Source organism: Asparagus officinalis, chromosome 2 (genome assembly GCF_001876935.1).
Source record: "Asparagus officinalis chromosome 2, Aspof.V1, whole genome shotgun sequence".
Lineage (NCBI taxonomy): Eukaryota > Viridiplantae > Streptophyta > Magnoliopsida > Asparagales > Asparagaceae > Asparagus > Asparagus officinalis.
The window spans coordinates 81,842,713-81,861,640 of record NC_033795.1 but is presented as its reverse complement, the minus strand read 5'-3'; the positions used below and the strand labels follow the sequence as shown (position 1 = coordinate 81,861,640).

Here is an 18,928-nt window from a genome sequence, read left to right as displayed (position 1 = left end):
CCAAACAGGGTGCATGTGTTCCCTCCCTTCCCTTCTCTACTCCCCTCTATCCAAAAATGCCCTAGAGGTTAGTCGGATGGGCCCATGGACTATGGCGATAACAGTAGAAGAGGATTAAAATTTAGGATATTGGGGTAACAACAATTGAAAATATCCTATATAAATAACTATAGCAAATCAAAGTACCCGTTGTAAGAAACTTATATGAGATTGCCTCGTCATTTTTTCCTAGCACTGCTCATTTGATATGTCAAGTAATTGATGCTCGTCATAGTTATACTATACATTCAAAACTGTAGGATTATGATACGGGCAATATAGTTTAAAATTGCTATAAAAAATGATAAAATTTTCTAGAAAACTTTCGAACAAGAAAATTACACAAATGCTAATTGAAAATAATGCTTAATTCATCAACTCTAAGGTCCAATTGAAATGTAATCTTTGTTATCAAATGAAGATTTTTAATTTTAAAATTGAATCATTCAGTTTACTAAAGGATAATATGCGAACACTAAATAAAACTTATTACAATAATTTAAGACAACAACACATCTTATTTGGAATAGAGCTGGCTGGTTCTACGACCTACTTCGGTGTTCCGACCTTGACCTGGTTGCTTGCTGTTGTCATGGCGTTGCCTGTGGTTAGTAGAAGGAAAAGCAAAACTTACATGAACAACATTGTCATGAATCATGATATTGCCGGAGGATTGAGAGCGTATGATGATTCGTTTATAGAGTGGAGTTGAGTGATTAATAAGAGTGAAGTTATAATATAGCCATTTACGATGGCCCATGTTAGCCTAGGTGACTTAGATTTGTAACAAGTACACATTGATACCCGAAGTTTCAATCTCATTTCAGTTTTTAACCCAAATGGCTACATTAGAGCTTTACTCTCATTAATCACTCAACTAATTACAAATCGTCGTACGCTCTCGATCCTCCGACAATATTATTACAATGTTGTTTGTGTACGTTTTGCTTTTCTTTCTACTAACCGCGGTCGATGCCACAACAACGACAAGCAATCGGGCCGAGGTCCGAACATCGAAGAGGATAAGGCTATAACCAGCTGGTTCTATTCCATGTAAGATGTGTTGATGTCTTAAGTTATTGTAATTAGTTTTATTTACTGTTTGCATATTATCCTTTAGTAAACTGATATTTTGTGTAGGAAATGAAGATTCAATTTCAAAATTGAAAAAAAATCATTCGCTAACAAAGTTTACATTTCGATGGGACCTTGGAGTTGATGAATTAAGTACTATTTTGACTTAAAATTTGTGTAATTTTATTGTTCTGGATTAGAGGTTAGTCAAATGGGTCCGTGGTGTGTGGCACTAACAACAGAAGCGGATTAGGATATTAGGGTAATAACAGTAGTGAATATTCTATATATGTAACTATGAGAGATCAAAGCACCCATTCTAAGAAACTTATATGAGATTGCCATTTTAAAAAACAAGCCGACAAATCAATTCCTATAGTTTGAGATAACCACCAAAATAGTGTGAATATCATCTCATATGACAACCCAAAGTTGTTGAGCATAAGCCTAGTATTTCCTGAGCCTATTGAACCTTCTCTTGACAACAATATGAAATTAGAACGTACCTAATTTCCCGGGAAGATTTGTAATGATGTAACGTGGAAGTGCATCTTGGTTTTCTATGATAGCCTTGTGTGTTGACCCAAGGAAGATGTCACAAAACAACAGAAAACAAGGAGCGTATTCTTAGCAATATGATTACTATAAAGCAAGGAGTTGAACCAATTGAAGAAATTGTGTTGGTGCTGTGTCTAAATGAAGACATGAGCAAGTCTTAGTATTTAGTAAGGATATCTTATTGAATTGTGTTTGAAGAAGACAAAAAAGAAAGAAAACCTACGCTAATTGAACAAATGATTTGATAAAACTTCTTTGGAAACAAGATCGGCCATAGTAATAAGGATCATTGCAGCTGACCCCGAATAGCAGAAAATTATGTTTTTATAATGGGAGTTGAATGTTATGGATTCTCACGGATACGGGATACCAAACATTTGTATACACAAGAGAACCAAGTAATGCCCTTCCAGAATGTAACAAGCACTGGGATGCAAGTTGAAAAGCATGACCTAGTGTGGCGATTGCGCTTGTAATGAATTCTCAAAAGAAAACAAGCTTCCTGATGACTTACAATAATGGTTGAGTAATTGGGGATGGAAAGCATCCTGCAGATCGGGGAAAAAAAGGGGAAAAAAAGAACATATGTTTCTTCTTATTTACTTCTCATCTAAGTTAAGTTCTAATTTACTTGTTGGCATGTTATTCTCCTTAATGTATTCTTTCCTTAACATTTTCTTTGTTTTGGTTTCATAAATAAAATAGCTTATGTATCTCAGATTCTCAGGTCTAACATATAAATGATTGAACGATCAGAGTCATTCCACATATTGTCATTCTATGTTACTCATGAGAAAATATTTTTTGATGTACACAAACTCACAAGCAACCACCACATACACGCCCCACACACACTCGCAAGGAATACCTGTTGTCTCAGAGGAGATAGTCCAATATTTACATATTCTTCCAGCTTTGAGGTAAAATTGCTACGAGTCCATTGTTTTTAGGATTTCTTTTAATATCACAATGAGGTACTCATAATTGAGTTACTTTGATCCCTACAAATTGGTCATTGATTTAGCTTTAATTATTATTCCCTACAAATTGGTTGTTAAGTAACTTTATACCTCTTATATTTTTTTAATATCACCTATTAGACTTTATTGCTATCCCTGAATACCCAAACTGATTACTGATATTCCTTTCCAGTATGAAAACTTGCATTTGGTTAAACAGAATGATCATGGGACACATTATATCATATAATGCAGGTCAATCAAGTGGAGTGTGTATCTCTCCTGGTGGCCGTTTTCCTTCCTTTTCATCCGAGGGGAAGCCTCCTGGAAAAGCATCCAAAGGACCCAAAGACTTAACACTTTGTCGGGTCTTCCGCCGAAGTACATGCTGTGATGTTTCTCAGACTTATCCTGCTCTTTTATCAATTCGAAGACTGGCATCTAGTGGAGAAGCCAGCCAAGAGTGCTTGGATTTATGGGAGCTGTTGGAGTGCTCCATTTGTGATCCAAGGGTTGGTGTCCTTCCTGGACCCCCTCTGATATGTGCCTCTCTTTGTGATAAGGTGCTAGAGGCTTGTGGAAATGCATACTTCTCAATTGATGCCAAAAATCAGGTACATATTCTAGCACGTTTAATTCTGTTCTGAAGGGGTCTAAAAGGACCTGCAAGCTGGTTGGTTTGGGTCTGATTAAAGTCCCTTCCAAAGTGAGTTAAATTTGTTCTAGAGAGCTTCACAACTGACGCGAGACAAGATAGATATTTTAGTGAATTTAATTTGTTCTAAATGGTCCTGTAAACTGGTTGGTTTGGATCATAGTAAAGTCCCTTCCATTTCACCAAATCTGTTGTGAGGGCTGAGGATTACAATTTTATACTCTGACATGCCCTCAAGGATTAAATATCTTTTTCATGGGCCTAACTTGGACTATGCTACATAGAGAGAGAGATTTGAAATCTCTTTTCAATGTTCATCTCCAGTGGTTATTTGAACCTGGTGTGTGACCTGATACCATATTAAAGTCCTCTTTGACTGAACCAAAACTTTTGAAGTTTTGGTGAGAGTTGAGGATTATAATTTATACTCTAACAAGTAACAAGTCATAAGCAAACCTATGCATTTATTTTGAGTAGTAATCATAGTATTGAATATATTACGTCCTCAATACTAAGCTGCTTTGAGGTGAAGTATAAATAGTCAGTAATCTGAGTTGGTTCCTATTGCTTCAGGTTTTGTCTCCTTGCGGATTAAGTGACATTCTCTGTGGTAGATTAAATGAATGGGCTTCGAATGGTACAGAGCTCTGTCACCTTTCAGGTTTCTCGGTAAAACAAGATGGAATTAGTTATAAAGGTCCGGATGAGCCGTTTTGTTATGGTGGAAAAGAGAGCTTAGAATCGATTGCAGATTCTTGGAAGAATTCAAGATATGGTTCGCCGAAGGCTGAGAAGTTTAATGTTGATTTTCAGCAATGGCTGAGGGATATGCCTATCACTGAAAAGATTTCTTGGGCAGTTGGAGGGATGGTGCTAACTGCAGGAATTTTGTTTATAAGGTTAGTCTTTTGTCATGGCGTATACCTTTTTTTGTGTCATATGAAAATGTTCAATGATTTAATTTCTGACTTGCTCTTTTCAATCCAGTAAAAGGCAATCCTTTTTGTTACTTGATCTGAAGTCATATAGATTACGGGCATGTTTGGCAATCCTTAGGTTATAATCCATTTGTAGGTTATAAGTTTATAACACAAATGGGTTAAAATTTTAGGTGTTGGGTAAAGGAGGTGGTTTATAATCCATGTGTTTTTTGGTTAAAATGACAAAATAAATAAACAAATAAAAGTGGTAGCAGAGAGAAGGGGAAAGAAAGGGATATGAAAAAATGATGGGTAATTTCATATCATTTTCTTGGTCAAACATGTGGATTATAACAATCCACTAGAAGATAACCTATAAAGTGACCAAAATCATTTGTTATAGTTCACAGAAATTTGGGAATTTAGAGTACGCATAAAATATTTTATGCGGGACGTCAACTTGTAATTTGGTAAAAAATGACAAAAATCATGGAATATAATCCACAAAAATTTGAGAATTTTGAAGTATGCATAAAATATTTGATGTGAAATGACAACTTGTGATTTAATAAAAAACGAACAAAATCATAAATTAGAGTCCACAGAAATTTGGAATTTTTTTAATGCAAAAAAAATATTTTATGCGGGAAGACAATCTGTGATTTGATCGAGAATTAAAAAAATTGATGAGTTATTGTCACGCTTTAGAACCAAATATCTATCTGGGACACGATTGAGCCAGTATTATACTTATTGAGACAAAAGTGAAACACTCGATAAATACTCTTAAACTCATCTTTTTATCCACGGTCATTCACAACACAATGTACATCTCATAGAATCCATCATATTTAAGCCACCGTAGTTAAAATCAAACAAAATATATTGTAGAAGTTAAATTTAATGTCTCGATATCTTAAAAATCTATATCTTGAAGAAAGAGGCCACTAAACTGGAAAGAAACTACAATGTTCCAATAATGTCAAATAAGGCTGCAAGCTAAAGCTAAGTGTGAAGAATTTGCTTGTTCAAGTAGACACAATCGGCTTCAGAAGGAGTAAGTTCATTACGTTACAGGCAAGTGAAGAACTATTAGACCAAAGTCTAAGCGAGTGATGAGATCAAAGAAACACGGAGTCATAAGGTTAGTTTCACAAGATACTAAATATACTTAAGAGTCGAGATAAGAAAAGAAACATGAACAACTTGTGATTTCATCGAAATCGATCAAAATTATAAATTATAATCCATGAAAATTCAGGAATTTTGGAGTACTTTAAGATATTCTATTGGAGACGACAATTTGTGACTTGGTTTAAAACGACCAAGATCATGGGTTGTACTCTACGTAGATTTAAGAATTTCAAAGTACACAAAATATTCTATGTGGTATGAAAATTTGTGATTTGGTCGAGAAAAAAAAATATGGGTTATAGGCCACATGATTTTGGGAATTTTGGAGTACATCTAAAATATTATGTGGAACCACAATTTAGGATTTGGTCCGAAGCGGCCAAAATTATTAGTTATAGGCTACAAAATTTTGGAAAATTCGGAGTACGATTAAATATTCTATGCGAGACGACAACTAGTGATTCAGTTAAAAACCACCAAAATCATGGATTAGAGTGCACAGAAATTTGGAATTTTTGAGCATGCATAAAGTATTCTATGCGGAACCACAACTTCTAATTTGATGGAAAACGTCAAAAATCATAAAGTATAGTCCATAGAAATTCAAGAATTTCGGATAACGCATAAAATAGTCTATCCTGGAAAACTTTTGAATTGGTCGAAAAAGACCAAAATAATAAAGTCCACAAAATTTCAGGAATATTGGAGTATCTATAAAATATTTTATGCAGAGCAGTAGTTCGCGATTTTGTCGAAAGCAACCAAAATCATGAGTTACAGTCTACAAAAACTCAAGAATTTATGGGTGCACATATAATATTTATTGTAGGATGACAACTTCTGATTTGGTAAAAAAACCAAAATCACGGTTATAGTACACCAAAGTTCGAGAATTTTGAGGTGTAGAAAATATTATATGTAAGATATCAACTTGTAATTTGGTCAAAAAACAACTAAAATTATGGGTTATACTCTATAGAAATTTGGAAATTTGGGCGCATGCGTATAACATTAATGCAGGATGGAAATTTATTGCAAACAACCAAAATCATGAGTTATAGGCTAGAGAAATTTGGGATTTCAAAGTACACATAAAACATAGTTTCTAAGATGACAATTTATGATTTAATCAAAAAATGCCAAAATCATAGGTTATAGTCCACAAGACTTTGAGAGTTTTAGAGTACACAATATTTTATGGGCGACGACCACTTGTGATTTGGTCGAAAATGACAAATATTATAGGTTGCAGTTCATAGAGATTTGGAAATTTTGAAGTACGTGTAGGCGTAAAAAATTGCCTATAGGTTCTCGCACATAGCTCGAGATAAAAAAAAGACGATGGATGTTACTATCCGAGTCAAGGAGGATTATCTGAGTCAAAGGAGATCATCTGATATTATAGAGAAGCTAAAAAGCACATGAAATAAGTCGGCGAAGCGTACGAGTCTGTGAAACATGCTAAACGATAAAGGAACAACTCAACCAGGAGTTGTGCTTTACCCACAAAAGGGTGAAGTACCATGTGTCTCTCGTCTACTTCATGAGTGTCTTGCCTATGGGAGGTTATAGAGATCTTCGTAAGCTTTCCAACGCATCTTGGATCACCTCATTCCGAGATCGGACGAGGAAGTTAGAGCCAAGATACCCGAGATAACACAAACTGTCTCGGAAGTGCGAGACAGTCACAACTGTCTCGGAATGCGAGACAGTCATGACTGTCTCGCACCAAATCTGAAGAAGGTCAAAAGACAAAAGTTGTAGATCTCTTCGTCAGCTTTCCAACGCATCTTGGATCATCTCATTCCGATATCGGACGAGGGAGTTAGAACCAAAATACCCGAGACAGTACAAACTGTCTCGGAAGTGCGAGACACACAACCCTGTCTCGGCCATAGAGTTGGTTACAACACGTTTTTTGACGGTTTTTTGGCTTCATAACTACTTGAGATCAACCATAAACGTGGGGAGATAGTTACAAACTGAAAAGAGGCCCACTAACCTCATAAAAAGATGGTATTTAAGTAGTGGGACGGCGGTTACAAAAGGGGGAGAGCATTTTTAGAGCAATTCGAAGAGCATCGAGCAAATTGGAGCAGATCTGAGCATAGAGAGCAGAGAGAAAAAACAATAAGAATTGAGTTCCTCGTGTGATTCCTTGAGATTCGAGCTTTGACTTGATCTTAAGAAGAGTGATCGTCTTACTTTGATAAGATATTCACTTCAAATTCCTACTTCGATAAACGAATGAAGAATCTCTAAACCCCTCATAATCTGTGATTTGATGGTCCACGAGTCAAAGCACTCCCGGCACAGGCAAAAATCCCGTGCAAGCAGCGATCCAAACAACGATCCTGCGTTTGTTTCTAAGGAGTTTGTAATTTGATTTTTGTTGTAAAGAGTAGTTTTACAAAGTACGAAACTTACTCCTTTGTATTCATTGTAATCGATAAACAGTTATAATGAATTCTACAACAGAATTTGTATTCATTGTAATCGATAAACAGTTATAATGAATTCTACAACAGAACCTATTCCTGACGCAAACAGTACGCATAAAATATTATATGCTTGACAATAACTTATGATTTTGATTACGAAACGACCAAACTCATGTGTTATAGGCCATAAATATTTGGGAATTTTGTAGTGCATGTAAAACATTCTAAGCGGAACAACAGTTTGTGATTTGGTAAAATCGACCAAAATCATTAGTTATAGTCCACAAAAATTCAATAATTTTTAAGTACACAAAATATTTTATGCGGGACAACTTGTTATTTGGTCAAAAACCACCAACATCATGGATTACAGTCCACAAAAATTCAAGAATTTTGGAGCACGTATAAAATATTCTATGCGAGGTAACATTTGGTGATTTGGTCAAAAAGGGCCAAAATCACGGATTATAATTTATAGAAAATTGAGAGATTTAGGGTATGCATAAAATGTTCTATGTTGGACGACAACTTGTGATTTGGTAGAAAATGTCAAAAATCATGGCTTATGGTTAACATAAATTCTGAATTTCAGATTGTGCATAAATATTCTATTTAGGACGATAATTTATCAACCGGTAAAAAACAACCAAAATCATTGGTTATGATCTATAAAAATTTAGGCAGTTTAGAGTACACAGAATATCTTATGTAGCATGACAATTTGTGGTTTGGTCGAAAACAACCAAAATCATGAGTTATAATCCACATAATTTTGAGATTTTTGGAGTATGCATAAAATATTTTACATGGGATGACAATTTGTAATTTGGTCGAAAACGACAAAAATTGCGATGTAGTCCAAGAAATTTGCGAATTTTAGAGTATGTATAAAATATTTTATATTGGATGACAATTTGTAATTTGGTAAAAGAACGGTCAAAATCTTGAGCTATAGTCTGTAGAAATTTGAGAATTTTAGAGTAAGCATAGTTTTTTTTTTTTTTGTATTGGATGACAATTTGTGATTTGGAAAATAGCCAAAATCATGAGGTATAATCCGCACAAATTCAGGAATTTCAATGAATGCATAAAATATTTTATGCGGGATGACAACTTGTGATTTAGTCGAAAATAGCCAAACTCATTGTTTGGCCCACAAAAATTCAGAAAATTTAGAGTACGTATAAAATATCCTATGCATGACAACTTAAGATTTGGTCAAAAATGACCAAAATTATGGGCTATAGTCCACAGAAAGTCAAAATCATAGATTATTGTCCAAAAAGATCCAGGAATTTAGGAGTGGACATAAAATAATTATATGTGCGACGATAATTTTCGGTTTGGTCAAAAACTACGAAAATTACGGGTTATAGCTCATGAACATTTAGAATTTTTGGAATACACAATATGTGGGTCATTAATTTGTGATTTTGTCGAAAGCGGCCATAATCATTGGTTATAATCCACAAAACTACAGAAGTTTTAGAGTACACATTATCTATGTGGGACGACAATTTTTTTTTTATCAAAAAAATGATCAAAATCAGAGATTATAATCTACAAAAGTTCTAACATTTCAGAGCACACGCATAAAATATTTTAGTAGGTACATCAACTTGTGATTTGGCCAAAAACAACAAAAATCATGGCTTATAGTCCATAGAAATTTTGACAAATTTAAATCTATATAAAATATTCTATGTGCGATGACAACTTATGAATTAGTTGATAACGGCAAAATCATAAGTTATAGTCCATAGAAAGTTAGAAATTTTAGAGCATGCATAAAGTAATTTATACGGGAAAGCAACTTGTGATTTGATTGAAAACGACCAAAATCACGTGTTAATAGTCCAAAAACAGTCGGAGATTTTGGAGTACGCATAAAATATTCTATGTATAATGATCAAGTCATAATTTGGTAAAAACAACAATCATGACTTATCCACCCAAATTCAAGAATTTCAGAGTACGCTTATAATATTCTGTGCGGCGCATAACTTGTGATTTTGTCGAAAATGACCAAAATCATGGATTATATTCCATGGAAATTCGAGAAATGCTTGAGTAAGCATAAAATATTCTCTAAGAGAATGATTTGTGATTTCGTTATAAACGACAAAAATCATATATTGAAGTGTCTAGAAATTCATGAAATTTGAGTACACAAAATATATTCCATAAGATTCAGCAACTTCTGAATTTAGAAGTGTGCATAAAATATTTTGTGGCTAACGACAACTTGTGATTTAGGGGCTGTTTGTTTGCCTAAAAAAAGAGGGAAATCAAAGAAAAGGAAACCTATTTCTAAGAAAAATTGGTTTTGGGATTGTTTGGTTGGCTAAAAAAAGAAGGAAATTAAAGAAATGGAGATGAGATGAGATGAGTTGTCACCTTATTATAGGATGATGTGAGTGATTTTTTAAGAAAACTTATTTTGATGTTGTTTGGTTGGCGGAAAAAATAAGGAAATGAATTATAAGAAACATATTTCTTGTAATATGTTGTTTTCTTTTGTTTGGTTATTTCTTAAAAATAAGAAAATAGATGAGATGAGATGAGTTGTCATTATATTATTGGATGATGTGACCCACACTTAAGGAAATTGTTTTCCTAGTTTTTTGGGAGGAAAACAAAGAAATGAAATGTTAATGAGATGAGATGAGTTGTCACAATCTTATTGGATGATGTGAGTGATTTTTAAATATGAGATGAGATGAGTTGAGTGATGTTGTGGATGAAAATAATATTTTATTAGATGTGGTGGATGTGATGGATGAGTTGTTGGATGAAAATAATATTTTAATAGATGTGGTGGATGAGTTGTTAGATAAAAATAATATTTTATTAGATGTTGTGGATGAGTTTTAGGGATGAAAATGTGTGAAATTGTACTTTTTGAAATTTCTTGGTTTTCATTTCTATTTTTTGGTTTTTTAGGAAATAACCAAACAGGCCCTTAGTTGAAAACGGTCAAATTCAGAGGTTTTATTGCTTGCACTAAAATTCGAGAAATTTGGAGTATGCATAAATATTCAATGCAGGAATAATTTGCGATTTGGTTGAAAATGCCCAAAATCAAAGATTATAGCCCACAAAGTTGGGAAGTTCCAGTAAACATAAAATATTTTATGCCCGACAACAACTTGTGGTTTGAGAGAAAACAACCAAAATCATAGGTAATAGTCCACATAATTCTGGAATTTCAGAGTACACATAATATACTTTTTGCAGGACATCAATTTGTGATTTGGTCAAAAGTGGCCCAAATCATTGGTTATGGTCCATAAAAATTCGGGACATTTGGAGTCCGCATAAATATTCTTTGTCGGATGACAACTTATGATTTGGTCAAAATGACCAAAATCAAGGATTACAGTCGAGAAATATTCAAGAATTTTGGTATACGCATAAAATATTCTATGTGGGACGAGAACATGTGATCCGGTAAAAAAACAACAAATCTTGACTTATAATCCACAGTAATTCAAGAATTTCTAAGTAATAACAAATCATGACTTATAATCCACAGAAATTCAAGAATTTCTAAGTGCACGCATAGAATATTTTATGCGGGGCAATTTGTGATTATGTCGAAAGCGACAAAAGTTATTGGTCAAATATGGCATGCACAGAATATTCTAAGTACACACATAGAATATTCTATCCGCATAAATTCGAGAGTTTGGGAGTATGTATAAATATTTTATGCTGACGTCAACGTTAATTGCTCGACGGCTATAATCCTCGGTTATAATTCACAGAAGTTCAGTGGAGTAGATATAAAATATTCCATGCGAGACAACTTGTGATTTGGTCAACAATGACCAAAATTATAGGTTATATTCCACAAAAATTTAGAATTTTTTTTTTTGTTTGCATGAAACATTTTATGTGATACAGTGATTTGTGATTTACTGCAACACAGTCACATGAGTTGTAGTCCACAAAAATTCGGGAATTTTTTAGTACGCAAATTATATTTTATGCAGGATGACATCTTGTGATTTGGTTAGAAACTTAAAGTTCACATAAAATTGAGAGTTTTGAAATATGCATAATATATTCTATGGAAGACAACAACTTGTAATTTGGTCAAGAACTACAAAAATAATGGGTTGTAGTCTCCACAGATTTAGAAATTTTTAGAGTACGCATAAAATATTCTATACAGAATGATAACTTGTAATTTGGTCAAGAACTACAAAAATAATGGGTTGTAGTCTCCACATATTTAGAAATTTTTAGAGTACGCATAAAATATTCTATACAGAATGATAACTTGTGATTTGGTGGAAAAGGTCCAAAATCATAAATAGTAGTACACAAATATTCAAAAACTTCAGATATGCATAAAATATTCTATGTTGGAAAACATTTTGTGATTTGCTCAATAAGGGCTAAAATCATTTGGTTATAGTTGCCAAAAATTAGGCAATTTTGGAGTACGCCTAATATATTCTACTTAGGACTGTAATTTATGATTTGGTCGAGTACTAAATCATAGACTATATAGTCCTCAGATATTTAGAAATTTTGGAGAACACATAAAATATTTTAGGGTTTTTCTTGAAACTGCCTTAAAAATAGGAGAATTACATGGAAACCGCCTTTGAATTTCAATATATACATAACCACCTTTAAAATGGGTGTGTTGCAATCAACCACCTCAATAAGAACCCAAGAATACCCTTAAAAAAACTCATTCAATGCATGCGTCTCATTTTGTTAATGTTTAAGCCTTATTAAGATACAAGTCATGTACCTTGAACGTGAATTTTTTAAGCTTATTTTTTATTTTTAATGAAAATTTGACTAGGAGGTGGTTGATTGCAACACAAACTCATTTTAAAGGTGGTTTATATATAAATTATATTTGAAGGTAGTTTCCATATAATTACCTTGTTTCTAAGTTGGTTTCTAGGAAAAACGGAATGACAAGTTGTGGCTTTTAGAAACGACCGAAATCATGTGTTATAATCTTTAGATATTCAGAAGTTTCAGGGTATGCATAATATATTCTATGCGCGACAATTTATAATTTGATCGAAGGAGGCTAAGATCATAGGTTAAGGTCCATCAGAATTTTTGGAGTATGCATAAATATTCTACGTCAGACAACTTGTGATTTGGTAGAACATGACGAAAATTAAGGATTATAGTCGAGAGAAGTTGGGGAATTTCGGAGTATGCATAAGAACTATTCGAGAACGACAACTTGTGAATTGCTTGAAAACAGCCAAATCCTACATTATAGTCAATAAAAATTTTGAAATTTTGGAGTATGCGTACAATGTATTCAAAATTTTGAAGTACACATAAAATGTTCTATGCGAGCTGACAACTTATAATTTGGTCGAAAACAACCAAAATTATGAGTTATAGTCCAAAAAAATCAAAAATTTGGGTTACATAAAATGTTCTATGTGAGACGAAAATTTGTGGTAAAAAATGGCCAATATATGAAATACTGTACAAAATTTTGGGATTTGTTGAATATGCAAATAATATTTTATGTGGGATGACAATTTATGATTTTGCCAAAAGGGACTAATTGTCCATAGAAATTTGGAAGTTTAGGAGTTTGCATAAAATATTCTATGGGAGACAACTTGTAATTTGTTTGCAACGATCAAAATAATGGGTTATTGTCTATAGAGACTCGGGAATTTCAAAGAACACATAAATATTATGATTTCGTGAAAAATGACAAATCATGGATTATAGTCCACAAATATTCAGGAATTTCTAAGTATGCATATAATATTCTACGCAGGACGACAAATGTGAATTTTATCAAAAGTAGCGAAATTCATTGGTTAGCCCGGAGAAAATCGAGAATCTAGGAGTACACATAAAATATTCTATGTTGCAAGTTATGATTTGGTCAAAAACGATCAAAATTATAGACTATAGTTCACATGAATTCTATAAAATACACAAAATTTTCTATGGGATGATAAGTGATTTGGTCGAAAACAGACCCAAATTATGGATTATAATCCACAAAGGTTCGAGAGTTCTGGAGTACTCACGCAATAGTTTATACAGAATGATAACTTGTGATTTGGTAAAAAAAAGACTATAATCATGGTTTATAGTCCACAAATTTAGAGGGCACAGTTTTATGCAGGACGGTAACTTGTGAATTGGTTGGAAACGGCCAAAATTTTGGGTTATAGCCTACGAAAGTGTGGGAATTTTGGAGCATACATAAAATATTCTATGCAGGAAAACGACCAAAATCATGGGTTATAGTCCATATAATTTCAAAAATTTTAGAATATACACAAAATATTCTATTCAGGGCATCGAATTGTGATTTGGTCAAAAATAGCTAAAATCATGTCTCACACTCCACAGAAATTCAGGAATTCTATGAGTACGCAAACATATTCTCTGTGGGATGATAATTTGTGATTTGGTCAAATACAGTCAAAATCATAAATTATAATTGACTGAACTTCGAGAAGCTTTTAGTATGCGTAAAATATTATATATGAGGCAACCAAATTGTGGTTTGGTGAAAACGACCAAAACGATAGGTAGTCCATAAAAAAAATAGGAAGTTTTGGGTACACATAATATATGTTTTGGAGGACGACAATTTGTGATTTGATTGAAAAGGGCTATAATCATAGATTATAGTCCATATAAATTTAGGAATATTTTAGTATGCATAAAATATTCTATGAGAGATGCCAATTTGTGATTTAGTCAAAAGTGACCAATCATGCGTTATAGTCCAAAGAGAATGAATAATCTTGGAATGTGCATAAAATCTTATATATGGGACGACACTTATGATTTGGTTGGAATCAACCAAAATCATGGATTATAAGTCCATGGAAATTCATGAACTTTGGACTATACATAAAATATTCTATGCAGGACGATAAGTTGTGATTTGGTCGAAAACGACCAAAGCCTTTGGCTAGGATGACAACTTGTAATTTGGTTGAAAGCAACCAAAATTAAGGACTATAGTCCATAGAAATTCGGGAATCTTTGAGCACGCATAAGATATTCTATGTGAGACGACAACTTGTGGTTTGATCGGAAAAGAGAAAAATATGATGGATTATAACCCAAAAAGTGGATCATAATCCAAGTTGCCAAACAATGCCCTAAATCTTTTGCCGTTCTTTTAACATTAGACTTTTCACTCTCATGGTTAGCTTCCAGTTTGCTGCATCAATAACTTAAATGGTCAAACCTTCATTCTTTAACTGTACTATGTGTTCAATGCCGTAAGTGGATGAAATATATAAGCACACTTGAATTCTTTAGGAGTAATGTAGGTTCCTTTTGCTTGTCTTTGGCTGTATCAGTTATTATGGCCGGTGTAAACAATCGTTTACATCTTTTTGTTTTATTCGCAGCAAAAGAAAGAGCCACAGCCGTCGTCAGAAGCAGGCATTGATGTACCGTGCAGCAGCTCGAAGGCTGGAGGCAAGTGTAAACCGACAGTCTTCTGGTGGGAGGAGATAGAGGGAATTCATACAGATGTTATATGTGCATTAAACCTGTATTCTACCAATAATCTGATGCTGGAATTTTGGGAGTAATAGATATTCACGTCTTTGCTTATTACGCCCAGAGTCTGCTTGTCAAAATCAGTATTTGATCCTCTTTTGTGGGTTATTAGTTGCGTGCGTGTTTTTCCCCATTAAACAAAAAAAGAAAAATTCAAGTTCTCAGGTAACATCTCAGGCTCTTCGTCTGAGCGCACTCATTCTCTCTGTTATCTCGTGTTTGGGATTGAGATTGTGACCTAATTTTATAGGTCATGTACGCTTTTCGAACTTCATTGATTCAGCTTGCATATGTTCACTTGTGGCCGGCATGAAAATTTGGCAGGTATAATACAAATAATAAAACAGTACAAGGTCGAATGAATGTCGTATATACCCATGAATTTTCCATCTGAGTAGGAAATAGTAAGTGTGAGAGACTCATTACGCAAGTGTTTCTATATTAATACGTACCTCCCTCGTAGTTGCCCAAAAAAAAAAAAAAACCTGCATCACTTCTCAATTTCGTTACAAAAAAGAAATTTACATTTCAATCGAATTATTGAGCAAGCCCGGCGAGATTCATTGGGTCACAAAGCTTCCCTAGCTACACATTAGACGTTACTAAAACAAATTAATACACACCTGCCAATAAATCCACACTTTTCTTATCAATATAATCTATAATTTCCCCCAGGAACTTTTGGTGAGTAATTCAAGGAACCATCGGTCAGTTCCCACCTTTCGGCAGCTGCTAATTCCACAAAAAAATAAATACAAGCACCAATTAGATCATATTGGAGGCGAAAACGGAAAACATTAAAAATCAAGTGGCACTGTAAGCAATTATGTACCTTTTTGGGTATGGGTCTTAATGTGTTAGAGCCAGCTGATGTTCCTTTGTTTTCTGAAGGCTTCAATATCTGAAACGAACACAGCAGGGATTCATCTATGCTCAGCAAAGCACCGGCATTGTCAAACTCCCCACAATAGTTTGGAGCTGAGAAAATGGTTACCAATCTCCGTTGTGCAAAGAATTCATATCCGTCCTCCACCACCTGGACGTTGAAAAATATATGAGCTAGCTTTCTATTACTAAACTCGGTCATTTCAGCTTCGAAGATCCTCTTTTATAATAGGATTAAACATCCCTCATATTATGTTGGTGTAGCCACTTAAATGGTTATACCCCCCCTCCCTGCATTATTTTATTAGCACTTGCATACCCAAACCTCAGATGGTGCTGCTTTTTCGTCCCCTCAATTTAGAGGGCAAATTAGTCTTTTTCAATTAAACTGCGGGAATAGAGTAATCTATCATCTTAGATTCTCACATGCCCTCTCAACTATACAGGAGAAATGCTACCATCTAGAGTTCAAGAGAAGTGCTAATAAGATAGTGTTCTTCCTTTTCCTTTTTGTGGTGGTGGTGTGTGTGTGTGTGTGTGTGTGTGTTTTTGTGCAGTTGTTTTTTGTTTTTTGGTGTGTGTGTGTGTGTGTGTGTGTTTTGAGTCTCACTTTCAATATAATCAGCCTTTTCGTATTTTACCCAATAACACAAGAATATGCATTTGGTCTATATACCAGTACAAAATTTGCATTAAAAGTTAACAAACTTCCATTCCGATGTTTGGAAATATCTACCTTACTTCAAGGAAAATATTTCCAACAAATTCAACAACCCTTTCATATTCTATATTGTACAAAAGGAAAAAAATAAAAGGAGATAATATACTGACCTGATGAGCTCGACATATGAGATCAAGATCGTTCTTCTCCAAAAACTCAACGAGCTTATCAGCACCAAAAGTGCATGAAACCCCTCTGTCACTCTTCCCCCAACCTTCAATCGATGGATCAGGATCAGACCAAAGCAAATCACAGAGGAGACCATCATCTGGAATCTCAACGGGTCTTTTCATATCTCTTATTTGATCCAAACTACTCAACTCAGGTGAAAGGCCCCCATGCATGCAGAATATTTTATCATCTATAAGTGCAGCAACCGGCAGGCAATTGAAGCAATCAGTAAACATCTTCCAGAGACGTACGTTGAATCTCCGCTTACATTCATCATAGAAGCCGTACACTCTGTTGATTTTTGGATCTTCATGGTTTCCCCTCAGAAGAAAGAGTTTGTGTGGGTATTTGATTTTATAAGCAAGAAGCAGACAGATTGTTTCTAAGCTCTGCTTGCCACGATCCACATAGTCCCCAAGAAATAAATAGGTTGAAGATGGAGGGAAGCCACCTATCTCAAATATTCTTAAGAGATCCTGATATTGTCCATGAATGTCACCTGCATTGAACATGAATCTTTAACAACGAGCATCCTGAAAATTACTTATCAATCTAAAAGTATCATGTGTAAATGCCTCGAAATATTTCCTTCTCCAATGCAAGAAAGAAACTGTTAACGTGTTAAATCACCAAAAGACTGAAGTAGTGGTCATATCAAGAAATAGTTTCATAAGGAGAATAACATAGAAACATGCAATGTAGGAACTCGTACATCCCTTGAATTCATGAAAACAACTCAAGCCTTTAAGACATCAGAATACACATGGCAGCTTAACATGGTTTATATAAGCAAATACAAGTCTTCACACTAGCGTTAGCGTCACGGTACGAAAAGGAAAGTGAAGACAATAAACCAACCTCGAGAACATTAACCTTCCATCACCATTTCTTTCTGAAAGGTAAGAAAAAGATTACATCACAAAGGAATTGAACTAAATGGGCAAAGACGCTCCCGACAATGTTGTGCTACTAAGACCTTCGAATGGATAATATATTCTAAATTAAGCAGATTAAAGGTATCCATTTATTTATCAAGCGAGTCCGAGAAGTTTGATTGCCTTCGCCTATCAACACGAGTACCTTGACATCCCATCTTCAGACCCCAACACCCTTCTTGTCTTTCCCATTGTCTTTGAAGATCAGTTCTTCCCTAAAATAAGTCCATCTTTTTACTAAAAACGGTAAATTGTGTGCAGCATAGCTTGCTCTCCACAGAGCTCCCCTTTCTTCTCTAGCTACATGTCGCCGAGAGTTCATGTTCTTGGATCAATTACCAGTTCACCTCTCCTTTCAATTTGCGCGATATAAATTCGGGCAAGAGTATTCGAAATTGCTCGCGTAACCTATCCCTATGGCACCTCGTCGATCAAATTACTAATATTAAATCCACGCTTTCACCTCAAACCTAGTAAAGATCTCACCTTTCCAAACCCTCTGCCCAAAAAATTTTAAAAAATAATTATTAAAAAAAAGGAGAGAAATTGGAATCTGACCGCAGATCTTGATGGGGGCGTGCAGCTGAAGAAGATTGGGCTGCGACGAGAACACGCGCTTGGAATCGACGCAGAGCCGCCGGATCTCCGCCTCCGAGAGCTGGACCTGCTTCGCCCCCCTCTTCCCGCCATCGAGCAGCCTCCTGATTATGTCGTCGACCTCCGCCGCCTCCATCGCCCCCATCGGGCTCTTCGTCATCATCATCTTTTGATCTTGATTTCGCCGTCGAGTTCTTTTTCTCTCTAGGGTTAGGGTTTCAGATTTTTTTTCCCCTCTATTTTTTTTATTTTTTTATTTTTTATTTTTTTAAGGATGATTTGATTGATCGATTGATTGAT

The 18,928-nt window shown here is 34.6% G+C and overlaps 2 protein-coding genes across 3 annotated transcripts; one reads left to right on the top strand and one right to left on the bottom strand.

Annotated features, from left to right (window-relative positions):
• On the top strand, window positions 2,851-15,399 carry LOC109831836. Its single transcript, XM_020399290.1, has 3 exons — window positions 2,851-3,244; window positions 3,859-4,184; window positions 15,166-15,399. Exons 1-3 carry the CDS (start codon window positions 2,852-2,854, stop codon window positions 15,272-15,274), a joined length of 828 nt encoding a protein of 275 aa, XP_020254879.1. The 5' UTR covers window position 2,851; the 3' UTR covers window positions 15,275-15,399.
• LOC109831834 (serine/threonine-protein phosphatase PP1-like) lies at window positions 15,795-18,928 on the bottom strand. Of its 2 annotated transcripts, none has more exons than XM_020399288.1 (4): window positions 18,590-18,928; window positions 17,036-17,595; window positions 16,152-16,355; window positions 15,795-16,051 (listed from the first exon to the last, which is right to left on the bottom strand). In XM_020399288.1, the coding sequence occupies exons 1-4, from the start codon at window positions 18,792-18,794 to the stop codon at window positions 16,028-16,030; spliced, it is 993 nt and encodes a 330-aa protein (XP_020254877.1). In that variant the 5' UTR covers window positions 18,795-18,928; the 3' UTR covers window positions 15,795-16,027. The 2 variants fall into 2 exon arrangements, with proteins under 2 accessions (XP_020254877.1, XP_020254878.1); XM_020399289.1 differs by having other exon boundaries at window positions 15,795-16,048; window positions 18,590-18,926.